Consider the following 14,572-nt stretch of genomic DNA (forward strand, 5'->3'; position numbering starts at 1 on the left):
CTAAAAAACATATCCAAAATACGACCATATCTTACACAAGACACTGCTAAAACTCTAATCCATGCTCTCATTATCTCCCGCATTGATTATTGCAATAGTCTCCTAACTGGTCTTCCCAAAACGATATTCTCACTGCTACAATCCATTCTGAATGCAGATGCGAGGCTAATCTTCCTCGCTAGACGTTCATCGTCTGCAGATCCACTCTGTCAGTCCCTCCTCCACTGGTTACCTGTATTATACCATATTCAATATAAAATACTTTTACTCACACACAAGGCCATTAACCAAAACTACACTGACGCACATCACTTTGTTTATCACAAAATATCTCCCAACCTGACCTCTTCGCTCTTTACAAGATCTGCGTCTCTCATCAACACTCATTTCTCGCTCGCACTCACGATTGCAGGACTTTCTTCAGGCTACACCCACTCTGTGGAATGCCCTACCACGCACAATAACACTCTACTCTAGTCTCCAAACCTTCAAGCGTTCCCTGAAAACTCACCTCTTCAGGCAAGCGTATCGAAATTCCAGAACCGCCCACATAACTTTCATAAACTTTCCTATCAAATTGCATCCACTCTGCACAGTCCACACATATCCTCACGTCTTCTCATTCTTCACTTTCCCTTACGCTCGACCCCGGTTCATCATTGCTGTTTGACCATATCATACAGCCCCACCAAGAACCTTTGGAATCTGGTGGACAACTCTGCAATAGATAGCACCTATCCTTGCGTATCCATAACTATTTCCCTATAGATTGTAAGCTTGCGAGCAGGGCCTTCCTACCACTATGACTATTTTTTATTACCCAGTTTTGTTATATCATTGTTATTTCCAATTCTAAAGCGCAACGGAATTTGCTGCGCTACATACGAAATGGTTAATAAATAAATCGGGACTGACAATCCCTTTACAAGCTAGTTTGTGACAGCGTGCTAGATCTTGATTTATTTATTTTTTGCTGTATTCATCTGCAGTCCCCCTGAGCTTCTGGGCAGGAGAACCACATCCATGCTTTTAATACACAAATCAATTATGGAGAGAAACCCACAGAAGCAAACTTTGCTGCCTAGAGAGATTCCAGTTGTGGTAGTGAATTCAGGGGGAGAGGGGGAGGGGAGATGTACTAAGTAGAGAAAAGAGTGGAGAAGTGAGCTAGTGGAGAAGTTGCCCATGGCAACCAATCAGCTGCTCTGTATAATTTTATAGTATGCAAATTATACATGTTACTTCAATGCTGATTGACTGACTGGGCAACTTCTCCACTAGCTCACTTCTCCACTGCTTAGTACATCTCCCCCTCAGTGCAGAGACAGCTGCTACAAAAGGCAGAAAGCAGCTGTCCCCGTGATCAGTAACACTGCTACCAAAGTAGTAATGATACCTGCTGGTGTACAGCCGTAGGTCGCTTACTGTGGAGGCGGGGCAGCGAAGCGGATCTCTCATTACAACTCCAGAATCAATGCCATATGAAGATGGTGTTTGGTTCCACAGGCTAACTGTGAAAACGTTAAGTTTTTGGAGTCTGCTGAATACTAGGAGGCCTTCCTGGGGCCCTAATAATAAATGGTCAGTTACAAGAAACATGCTGAAACTAGCGTTTATCCGCATGTGTAACGGGCCCATTAGTGATAATGAATAGGCCCCTTAGACTCTCCACAGTAATTTATAAAGAGTCTAGATTTACATGGGTACCAATTTCAAATATTAATGCTGCATATGTATGTAAATAAGAGTATTTAATGGGGGCGCCCAATATACAGTACCTGTAAATGGGAAATTATAGAATTCTACAAATTGTTCTCTCCGTGAATGATGGGACCAAAATGGGGGAGCTACCAGTTTACCTACGGTATCTTTTAAAAAGAAAATTAAATAAAAAAAAAAAATGCCCTGAATGAAATACATTTTTTCATCAGTCTTCCCCTAGAATTTTTTTTCCGGCAGTATTTGTGGGATAAGAATATAATCCTGCTCTGTGTTTGATGTAAAAATAAAATCTTGACATTATTTGAGCTCATGGCTGGAAGCACAGGATTGTTTTAGGAGATGACAGAATAAGCTCACAGGAAATACCTCAAGCTAAATACATGTCCCAGTTAAAAAGTATGCAGAGGTAACTGCAACCATTAATGAGCTACATTGGGGAATTGGCTGTAACGTCTACAGAGCTAGGACTCCGTCTGTGTAAGCAGAGATACTTCTGTTTACAATTAGCCAGGTTTTACGACGGTTTAGGTAGACGGAAACCTGAACTTTATTTTGGTATTTAGTAGAACGTGTCATGATCTCACCATTCCAAAAAGATCACTATTGACATGTTTACTCATGAATATTGTCCAGAAGTTACACAATGCACATTGCCATACTTTTATTTAAATTCCACATGCAAAGACGATGCTGACCAGGCAAAATACACACACACTGTTGTATTTCTGCATGTGGCACAGAAAAGCAGCACCATAATAGTGTAGTTGCTATCTAGCATGGCTGTAAATGTAGACAGAAGAGTTTTGAACCAGCATGTGCATGTATGGTATCTTCTGGCTGCACTACCAGACACGTTTTTTGGTCCAGTAGTAATCAGTCACCATAGCAACGTGGCGTTAGATAGAGGCATTCATGAGTAAATAATATGGTTAGCAAACTCTTGGGCCAGACATCAATATCAGCCCACATCACCCAATCTAACAGTTTATACACAAACACACAATTTTATAGCATGTATGCACTTTAAAATAACTATTTTCATATGCTGTGTTTAGTTCCACCTTGATGTTGGATAGTATACATACAATGGGGTAAATTTACTAAAATGGGAGTTCTATTTAAGATGGGATGTTGTTCATAGCATCCAATCAGATTCTACTTCTCATTTATCTAGCACAGGGGTGGGGAACCTTTGGCCCTCCAGCTGTTGTTGAACTACACATACCAGCATGCCTTGCTACAGTTTTGCTATTTGACCATGCTAAAACTGTTGCAGGGCATGCTGGGATGTGTAGCTCAACAACAGCTGGAGGGCCGAAGGTTCCCCATCCCTGATCTAGCACCTTCTAGAAGGTAATACCTGGAATCTGATTGGTTGCTATGGGCAACATCCTATCTTAAATAGAACTCCCAAATTTACCCCAATGTATACAAGCATCAGCAGTGGTGAGATAAGTGTTGTATATGGCAAAATTCTGGATCTACTCATAGATGTAGAACCCATTAGCTCCTTTATACAGGTCGGTAAATAAATCTACACAAAAAAAATATATTTTTTTGCACACAAATTTTAAAACCATTCACAAAATGACGTTGTTTTCAGCCAAGGGACCCATCCCTCCTTTACAATAGTAAGCCAACTTACCCAAAAAATGACACAGACGTAAGAGCTTCAACATTGATTGATAGCTGCACAAGGTCGCTCTGGGAGTTATTGGCGTTTTTGCTGTAGAGAGAATGGAAAGGCTTTATATAGCATGTGTACTACTTCATAGATCAGGACAGCGGCTCTGCCCAAGATTAGTAAAGGACTGCTAGGAGTATACATTAGTTTGTGAAAGTTACAGCAATTGCTAGAACAGAGACACCTTGTTAGGATAGTGCAGGCACCCAACATCCACTTTCATTCTAGAGCAAGAATGTGGAAAATCTATAGAATAAAGCAGTAACCTCTCAGGTCAGAAATCTGCGTCAGCCACTAGGCCTATTATTTGGGTTAACTGCTGCCTCTAGACTGCAAACTCTTAATGGAAATGTGGAGATATTGGTTGGTTTCCTTTTAAAGCCATAAGTTGAAGTGAAAATAAGAGGATTTACAAACAGTGTAAATACAACTGCTGGCTTGTGGTTGAAATAAAAAAAAAAAGGTTCTATACTGCAGTAAGGTCTCGCAACTGGTAGAATTGCAAATTAAAACATATGCCATGCAAGTGTTTGACATATGTTCTATACACGTCTTTCTCAGCATTCACATGTGGTTGACAAGAGGTTAGATATGTTTATAAATGAGATCATTCTGGGTTTTTTTTTTGGGTTTTTTTTTACATGCTGTGACCTGTGTGTAAGTTTATCTCCTTCTCTTCACCACATCTGTAAACACAAGTGGGCATGTTTACAATAGGCTCCCACTGAAATGAATGGATTTCAGGTGTGCCTATGAACATTCCATTGATTTCAATGGAACATGCAGCATGCAAAAAAAACAAAACAATTCAAATGCAACTAATATGTGGCTATTGTGTCATGGGAAACAATGTGTTTCATTGTCAGACTCCTTACCACAAGTTGTACTCGTGTTTAAATGCATGTATATTAATAATGCCAGTTAGCATGAGACATTGGCGTTATCCATATTGCAGCAAGTACAGCAACATCATTGCAACAAACACCTAACTGCCATCCTGGCTGCGAGTTCTAGTGAACTAAATAGGAAAGGGAAAGCAATACAAGAGCCAAACTACTATGGGGTATATTCAATTAAAGTCGGATCCATTCCGACATGCATTTTTCGGAAATGGATCCAACAAGGGCTATTCAATGAACGGCCAAATCCAACAGAATTTTGCCGTTCCAGACCATCTCAATCTGACTTTAAAAAAAAGTTAGATTCAGATGAGGGAGCTGAGAAGGGGGAGACGGGGGAGAGCAGCGGAGAGACGGGGGAGAGCAGCGGCTACAGCACAACGTAGCAGGAGGATGGGGCACCGCCACCAGACCTCACGGCAGCGCCCACCTGGCTCCAGCAAGCGAGGTCCCGCAAGCGGGTGGATGTTGCCGTGAGCGGCGGCGGTGCCCAATCCCTCTGCTACGCTGCTATAGCCGCTGCTCGCCCCCGTCTCCCCCTCTCAGCTCCATCATCTCAATCCAATTTTTTTTAAAGTCGGATTGAGATGGTTGGAAATGGGGCCAAAACCTGTCGGATTTGGCCCCATTTCCGGCTGAAGCATGCTGATCGGCGGCTATTCCGACAGACGGCCGCTTTCGACTGCAATTGAATCTACCCCCAATTCTGCTAAATTCCCTTGATTATATTTTTACATTCATTAATGTTAATGGCTGCTTTAATATACAGTAAAAGCGAAAAAGTTTGACAGCTTGCAAAATCTTATGAATTTAATAATTCACTGAATGCTCTATTCACTGTAAAATAAACCAGATGATCAAAAGGATGTAGGTTTCCATACTGCCGCATACAGTAAATTACAGGAGGAAAACCTTGCTCATTTTTTAAAAAATTGCCCCTCTATGGTATGAGAACACAAAAACAAGGGTTTCCTGCATTGTTAGTGCATGAGGTGCCTCGTGGCTACTCCCCATTGGACAGCGGACTATCATTTCTTCAAGAAACTTAGCACACAATGCAATCTTATCCAACGTGCATCAATCATGATGATCTATTAATATATTTTTATATATAAAAAGGGGGAAAGAATTGTTACCAAGTCCCTACCTAAGGCCCAAATGTTACAGTTAAAATGTATTTTCAACATACCTGCGAATCTGAAAGTCAAAGTGAACTTTCTGACTGGTGTCTCGAAGATGCGGCACAGTGAACCTCAACCCACCCCAAAGCTGCGGAAGGAGAAATCGAACAGAAAGAAAAAAAAAATAAAAAAATAAGTGACAATGATCCATTAAAACAATCTAGACATATACAGACGTAACATTGGTAAAATGAAGTGCGGTCACATAACTACATCCCGTCTGAGCGTGTATGGTTCCCATTGTGAATTGTTAAGGTATCTGTTAAACGAGTTATGATTTAAATATAGTTTGTTTTAGTTTTGTTCTTCATTATGGAAGTATAATGGTAGCATCCCCCTACAACTGAATTTATATATTTATTTACAGTTTCTTACATAGCGCAACAGAATATGCTGCGCTAAGAGAGCACCGTTTCTTTAGGGACCTGATCATTCCCACATGGATGAACCCACCGAACGAGGTCTGACATTGTGGAATATTAGCACTATTAGTGGGGCCGATAGGACGGCTCATGCAGACGTTAAAAGCAAAAAAAAAAGTAGCATTTCTACTAGAGATGTGCGGGTTCGGTTTTACTAGGATTTACTCGGGTCTCGAAACGGCATCTTATTGGCTCACGGATGTCATGCGTTTTGGATAGCCAATAAGCAAAACCCTAGTAAATCCGAACCCGCACATCTCTAATTTCTACAGAATAGCTCAAGCAAATTTACTAGCATAATCATACAAAGCCAGGTAATGGCCCATAACAAATAATTTTATACATTCATCCCCTTATATTTACACTATACAATATAGGGAAGGGAACACAAGATTCGAGCACCTTTAAATAAATAAATCACATGAGAAATTGTAAAGAATGTCACCTAATTGGACCATATATTTCATTTACTTACATATAAAAAATAAATAAAAGGATTCTCTGTTCTATACTGTAAATATAGTACAGCTATTGATTGCTTTTACCGACAGAGTGCTGTACTTCTGTTTTCACCCACACAGTTCCTTTAATTCTGTCCAGCTTAAGTCAAAAAATAATTGCGTTAAAGAGAGATTATCACTAACTGATCAAATCAGTAGAGATTCACACAGGAAATAACAGTGACAGCAGAAGTAGAGCAAAGTGTCTATGGTAATAAATGATATTGTCGGCAGTTATTAGGGTCTAGTGGGATTATTTTTTTTCTTAGGGGGTATGGGGGGTGGGTTAAGGAGTGAAACATTCTTTCAAAAGGGCCAGGGGATAATTATTTTTTTATTCTGTCTTGTTCACGTCTTCTTATGAGGAGTTCTACTAAATTAATATGTATTATTAATTAACATACCAGTATATTTTAGGATTGTGAGAGGTAACAGATGTAGTAATGGGACATTAAAAGGGACCATCTGTATTACTGATGTTATGTGGCTGCTTGTTTAGTGCCATTGATGATTCAATATTTATTTGTCAAATTTGGGAAACAGCTGAGTGCAGTATTACTGTAATATTATCACAAATACGTATGCGATTGAAACTTTTGTGAGACTGAGTGGGTGTGTGTGTGTGTGTGTGTGTTCGGTCCACAATACTACGGACTGAAGAGGAAGGGGTAGGTGTGGGGCGATCCAATCAGTAGTCGCAGAGTATCCGAACAAAACAAATCATTAATGATGAGCAAAGATTGTGAAGTCCCCATCAATGGTAAAAACCATCAAACATCGGAACAGAAACATTGATGGCTCTAATGTACTATCATTCGATTCCCATCCTTAACACAAGGTATAATAATATTTAAGACTATAGGCGGGTTTCCACATAAAAGATCATATACGCTAAAGTGGAACAGGGAAATAAAAAGATATCTGTCCCTAGACTACCAGGTGTACAGCTTATAACTAAACTAACAGGACCAGATAGTCTCATATTCATATAGAAACAGTACACAGATTGAAACTGGCTTCTCAACTTACACTAGTCGTAGGCTTCATTGGGTTTCCCAGGTCACAGATCACCAGGCGGGTTTCATTCTGCAGCTCATAGCGACAAGGTAGCAGAGAGAGGTTCTATGGAGGATATGTATATGGATTAGAGCTAAGTAGAAGACAGAAATCTAAATTAACACATATTAGGGGGATAGTAACGCAGTGAGAAAATATATGAAAGTAATAGGTGCATTCAGTGATGAATGTCCCATTAGGCACTGGAGGTACATGCCCAGAGGCGGCACCTGGCTGCTTGTGTTGGTACTGTGGGTAGGACATGCAAATACTGCCCCTGTAAGCTATCCTACTTCGTAAATATGTATGCATAATTAAAAAAATGTCATAGTTTGTTGCTTTTTTTTATTATTCTATTAAATTGGCAATCAAATGAGGACTTCTAACAATGAAAATGATGAAATCAGGCATGGAGGGGCATTACTGTTGTGCCTAGGGGCATCCTCACCCCTAAATCTGCCCCTGGGTGCATTGCTTTCAAAGAACAGATTGTTAGACAAAGGATGAGGCTGGGACAAAGTGGCCAAGTCCTTGTTGGATCCTCGTTGGATAGTTGGACACTAAGGGGTCTATTCATGAAGCAGTGAAAAGAGTGGAGAAGAGAGTCAGTGGAGAAGTTGCCCATGGCAACCAATCAGCTGCTCTGTATAATTTTATAGTACGCAAATTATAAAATGTTACTTCAACGCTGATTGGTTGCCATGGACAACTTCTCAACTGCCTCACTTCTCCACTCTTTTAAATGCTACATTAATATGGACCCGTTAGGGCCAGATGTACCAAGCCTCGAAAGGTGATAAAGTGGAGAGTGATAAACTAGCAACCAATCAGCTCCTGACATTTGTCAAACAGGGCCTGTGACATGGCAGTTAGGAGCAGACTGGCTGGCACTTTATCACTCTCCACTTTATAATTTTTTAAGGTTTAGCACATCTGGCCCTAATTGTATAGTAAGACTCACACAGCTGTATGAGAGCAGAGTAGGTTATGCAGAGATAATGGAGACTCTTACTTCATTGTTTCTCACGATACCACTGTATTCTGCCTCTGAGGGCAGGATGACATAGAGCTCTGCCTCGTATGCTCCACCTTCTCCATCATTCAAGGCATTGAACAGCAACGTCAGGGAGTTCTCATCACCCAAATACACGGATTTCCGATCACTGTAATACATACATTACAGAGCTGTGGAACATGTATGAACACCACAGCGCCCAAGGTCATAACACTAATTCCCGAAGGCTCTGAAAAAATCACTTCTAGTAACACAGCAAGTACAAGTGACTCAGACAAGAAGATTAAAGCCAGGCTGGATGCATACAGAACACTGCTCTGACACATAGTCATGCGCTGCACTTCCTGTTATTGCCTGTACACTGCTTCAATCACAAAATGTTCTGAAAACACTGAACACAGTACAGACACGATCGCTGTAAACTTATAACTAATAGTGGTGCACATAAAGGCTGCAATTCTGTCACCCAATCAGGCAATTCTAGGCCCAATGAGACATATATCATGGTATGCATAAACCTATAAACACTTGATCCTGGACAGCAATCTCTACAACATGAAATTATTACTGGACATTGACCCTTAGTCAGCATTAACCACTAACCTGCGTTTACGCAGATCGTCCGATTATCCACCACAGTGTGATCGCATCCAGTCATGATGCGATCGGATGGCGACCGACAGTGTCAGCCCATGAGGAAGCGTTATGGGGTAAGGGTTGAAGAAAGGGGTAGAAGGGGGGGGGGGGGGGGGATTGGTCCGAACAACGCAGTCGTGTACGGACAGTTATAGGGGTAGCCACGTGACATCACACGCAGGCTTTTGTGGGGAGAGCATGGTGCCGCTGCGTCTCATTCTGGGCTGCCTTGCCCTGTGTGGGTGGCGCCCAGCATGAGATTTTTTTCAGTAGCACAATTTGCTATTTATTTCTCGCAAATGTGATCAACGCTCCACTTATATGGGTAGTACGGGGGTGGCAGCAGTACGAGTGAGAGGCTAAACCCAAATGCCTCCAAGGATTAGCATATGTCAAGGAAATTACCCAACTGCGCCTGCATGCATATAAAATAAATAAATGGGTGATTTGAATAAAGGGGAAATCACAGTACTGTATTGGTAAAATTCATTTGACATTTATTCTTGTGAAAAAAGAAAAATATATATATAAATTGAAACGAAGGAAGATGCAAAAACAAAAAACACCTTTTATTACAGGTAAAATATATGTCAGAATGATAACAGGTCAGAAAAAATCTTCCTGCACCTGTACAATGTTGGAAAAAAAAAAACTTTGGAAAAAACGTAGTAAAAAGATTTGAAAAATATATATAGTAAAGTTCCAAATGTCTGGTGTGAAATAGAGTGTGGCGTCCCACCTCTTTTCCACCTTGTTGTGACTGGTTATGTGGTATACTACAGATAAGGTAGATTATCCGGAAAACAAGGGAATGTTCAATTTCCAAGTATAGCCCAGTGGTAATATTAATTGTGAATCCCAGTGGAGGCAAGGTCTTAATTTATAACTGCTGTGATGCTGCGGGGTACCCCAACGTCGGTATAAGTGGGATAAGGTATTCAGGGATAAAGGTATAAAGAAACCCCGGACTCCCCGCTAGTTCTCCCCGTTATAGTCAGCCGGAGGCGCCTGCACTCACAGGTGTCTGCCGACCGCTATTGACGGGGGGACGCGGTCATGCCACTGGGGGGAAGGTAACACTGACTTCGGGACCCACAAGGGGACTGTCCGTCGTGAACCTTCCCTCCTGCGGGGTCAGATACCTTTTTCTCCTGCGCTTGATCCCGTTCTGTTCTTTCTTCCTCCGGTCTGTTCTCTCGGTGTTCTGCTTGTAGGTCTGTTCCCTCTCAGCCGCGCGGCTTCGTTCTATCTTCACGGGATCACTGATCTGTGCGGTTATGTTCCGTCCGGATATTCTTCTCGGTCTTGTAGCTTTTTGCAGGAGAATAGTCTATTAATAGGGTGATGATGTGATGATATGCTTTTTTTCTCCAACGCGTATCGACCCGTCTGGGTCTTCCTCAGGGAGTCCGTGTCTACCATCTTAATTGAGGGCTTTTTATGCCCATAGTTCGTGACATCATAATGGGAGTGTCCATTTTTGTCTCTGTGGTGCTGGATACAATTATGTCTATGGAGTTGTTACATAACCCAATTGATTCTAGTCTAAGTGATTATAGATACTAAATGGCTATATGTAATAACATAGTGATTAGGAAATGTATATAGCAGGGAAACCACCGTTTTGCTCCTATATTCTGGTATTGAATATGGATGGTAAAGAAATACAATATAAATTAATTATACTAAATGGATAAGATAAAAAGTGGGAGGAGCTAGATGAATTGAAAATGAAAAGAAAAAGGCTTTAAATTATTATATCTGATAATACAGAAATAGTAGTATATGATGGTATTTTATATTTGAAATGGCAAGACAGTTGCTAGGTTTTAGTTTCTGTTACGGGTTGTGATAATAATTAAACTATTTGGAAAGAATAATAAAGCGGAAAATTGAAAATAAATGAAAAAGATGAAAATATTCATAGAGTGATAATAGTAATAGTGAAAATAAAAAATAATAAAAAAATTTAAAATAAAATAAAATAAAGTAAATAAAATTAATAATACAATTGAAGATTAAATATAAAAATTAAAATAAATATACATTGTTGGTAAATAGATAACTAATAATTAATAAGAAAAATTTGAATAATGAAAAATGATTATGTTTTCACAGTGTAGTGATAGAAAATGATTCTCATAATGGAAAATAATTTTTTTAGCTATAGAACTATTTCTTACTATCATGGTTAACCCTTATGGGGCTTTTGGTGGTTGATGAACATTATTTATAAGGATGGTGATATAGTCGGTTTTTAATAAATGATCATATTGTATTGATTATAGATACTCAATTGTACATGGAGTGCTGCTAAATAATTAAAGTACTGTGTTGTAATACTAGCAATACTCATTTAAATTATTTGTATTCCAAACTGTATATTCCTTTAAATGGAATATCTCATTTTGTTGTCTATGTATATATATATATGCATACATACACACATACACAATTATATATATATATGCATATATATATACACATTGATGAAGGAAAATAGAGGAAAGGTCGGATTCTATATGTTAGTCAGTTCATAATTATTGACCTAACTTCATTATCTAGGTTTAGGCCTAGCGGTCTCAGTGTTTTCAATGTGTACATCCACCTTAGTTCTTCTTTGTTGATTTTCTTCAGAAAATCTCCTCCTCTCCAATTCGGTGGAACTAACTTGATTCCTATTATTTTCAAGCCTGTCGGGTTGCTTTCGTGTAGGTCTTTAAAATGTTGTGACAAATTGTGTGTCTCTAGACCGTGTTTTACGTTTCTTACATGTTCAGCTATTCTCGTTTTGAGGGGTCTTATGGTTCTTCCTACATATTGTAGTTTGCATGGACATTCGGCTAAGTAAATGACCCCTTTACTGTGACACGAGATGTGTTCCTGTATTTCGAAGACTTCTCCTGTTTTATTGGAGGTAAAGTTGGTGACCTTTTTTGTGCTGACTCTCTGTGTTTTGCAGTAGTTGCAAGAACCGCAGTGAAAAAAACCTTTGTTTAGTTTTTGTCCTAACATGGTAGTCTGTGTTTTTTCTACTCTTCTCATATGGCTGTGTGACAATCTAGATTTTAGGTCTGGTGCTCTCTTGTAGATGACCTTCGGTCTTGCTGGTAGTTTGTCAGCTAACATGTCATCTTCTAGTAAGATGTGCCAGTGTTTGTACAAGATTTTTTCTAGCTGTCTGTTGTTGGTATTGTATTGTGTGATAAATGCTGTTTTGAAAATTTCATTTGTTTTTTCCTTGTTTCTGTAAGTTAGAAGGGTGTTTCTATCAATCTTTTTTGCTTCTTCTAAATCTTTCTCCAGAATATCTTTTTTATACCCTTTCTCTATAAAATGGTGTTTCATCTCTTCTGCTTGGATTCTGAAGTCTTCTAATTTTGTACAGTTTCTCCTAATCCGTTTGAATTGTCCTAGTGGGATGCTCTTGAGCCAGTTTCGGTGATGTGCACTGCTGTTTAGAATGTAGCTGTTTACATCCACACTTTTCTGAAAGGTTTTGGTATGAATGGTAGAATTTTCTATGAATATTGTTATGTCTAAGAAGTTCACTGTTGATTTGCTGTGTTCTGTGGTGAAAATTAAATTATTATTGTTCGCATTAATGTATGTGAGAAACTCTAGTAGTCTTTCTTCTGTACCTCGCCAGATAAAGAGCACGTCATCTATGTATCTTCGCCATAGGACACTGAACACTGAAAGATGTAATCTGGTCAGACGACTATTGGATATGTACAAGTGATGTCACCTCTTTATACACAGTAATAAACCAAGAACAAGGATTATCAGCAACAAAACATTTTCTATCCTCAGACGAGAATTTGGATTCCAGACAAACAACATTCATCATAGAATGCATAAGATTCATTCTAGAACACAATTATTTCTGGTTTAACGACACACACTATAGACAGACTAAGGGTACAGCTATGGGGACCAGGTTTGCTCCGAGCTATGCTAATTTATTCATGAGCCACTGGGAGGATAACAACATCTGGTGTGAGCATGGTTTTGGAGCAAACCTGGTCCTATGGCGAAGATACATAGATGACGTGCTCTTTATCTGGCGAGGTACAGAAGAAAGACTACTAGAGTTTCTCACATACATTAATGCGAACAATAATAATTTAATTTTCACCACAGAACACAGCAAATCAACAGTGAACTTCTTAGACATAACAATATTCATAGAAAATTCTACCATTCATACCAAAACCTTTCAGAAAAGTGTGGATGTAAACAGCTACATTCTAAACAGCAGTGCACATCACCGAAACTGGCTCAAGAGCATCCCACTAGGACAATTCAAACGGATTAGGAGAAACTGTACAAAATTAGAAGACTTCAGAATCCAAGCAGAAGAGATGAAACACCATTTTATAGAGAAAGGGTATAAAAAAGATATTCTGGAGAAAGATTTAGAAGAAGCAAAAAAGATTGATAGAAACACCCTTCTAACTTACAGAAACAAGGAAAAAACAAATGAAATTTTCAAAACAGCATTTATCACACAATACAATACCAACAACAGACAGCTAGAAAAAATCTTGTACAAACACTGGCACATCTTACTAGAAGATGACATGTTAGCTGACAAACTACCAGCAAGACCGAAGGTCATCTACAAGAGAGCACCAGACCTAAAATCTAGATTGTCACACAGCCATATGAGAAGAGTAGAAAAAACACAGACTACCATGTTAGGACAAAAACTAAACAAAGGTTTTTTTCACTGCGGTTCTTGCAACTACTGCAAAACACAGAGAGTCAGCACAAAAAAGGTCACCAACTTTACCTCCAATAAAACAGGAGAAGTCTTCGAAATACAGGAACACATCTCGTGTCACAGTAAAGGGGTCATTTACTTAGCCGAATGTCCATGCAAACTACAATATGTAGGAAGAACCATAAGACCCCTCAAAACGAGAATAGCTGAACATGTAAGAAACGTAAAACACGGTCTAGAGACACACAATTTGTCACAACATTTTAAAGACCTACACGAAAGCAACCCGACAGGCTTGAAAATAATAGGAATCAAGTTAGTTCCACCGAATTGGAGAGGAGGAGATTTTCTGAAGAAAATCAACAAAGAAGAACTAAGGTGGATGTACACATTGAAAACACTGAGACCGCTAGGCCTAAACCTAGATAATGAAGTTAGGTCAATAATTATGAACTGACTAACATATAGAATCCGACCTTTCCTCTATTTTCCTTCATCAATGTGTATATATATATGCATATATATATATATATAATTGTGTATGTGTGTATGTATGCATATATATATATATATACATAGACAACAAAATGAGATATTCCATTTAAAGGAATATACAGTTTGGAATACAAATAATTTAAATGAGTATTGCTAGTATTACAACACAGTACTTTAATTATTTAGCAGCACTCCATGTACAATTGAGTATCTATAATCAATACAATATGATCATT

At 39.1% G+C, this 14,572-nt stretch overlaps 1 protein-coding gene across 2 annotated transcripts in view; it reads right to left on the minus strand.

The window, feature by feature from the left end:
• ITGA5 (integrin subunit alpha 5) overlaps window positions 1-14,572 on the minus strand; it is a 210,747-nt gene that overhangs the window by 79,447 nt on the left and 116,728 nt on the right. For both annotated transcript variants that reach the window (XM_063952190.1, XM_063952191.1), the window contains exons 20-23: window positions 8,477-8,627; window positions 7,438-7,530; window positions 5,495-5,574; window positions 3,368-3,448 (exon numbers count right to left, since the gene is read on the minus strand). In XM_063952190.1, coding sequence (XP_063808260.1) covers window positions 3,368-3,448; window positions 5,495-5,574; window positions 7,438-7,530; window positions 8,477-8,627 — 405 coding nt within the window. The remainder of the gene's footprint in view (window positions 1-3,367; window positions 3,449-5,494; window positions 5,575-7,437; window positions 7,531-8,476; window positions 8,628-14,572) is intronic.

The sequence above is a fragment of the Pseudophryne corroboree genome, chromosome 2 (genome assembly GCF_028390025.1).
Source record: "Pseudophryne corroboree isolate aPseCor3 chromosome 2, aPseCor3.hap2, whole genome shotgun sequence".
In the NCBI taxonomy this organism is placed as follows: Eukaryota; Metazoa; Chordata; class Amphibia; order Anura; family Myobatrachidae; genus Pseudophryne; species Pseudophryne corroboree.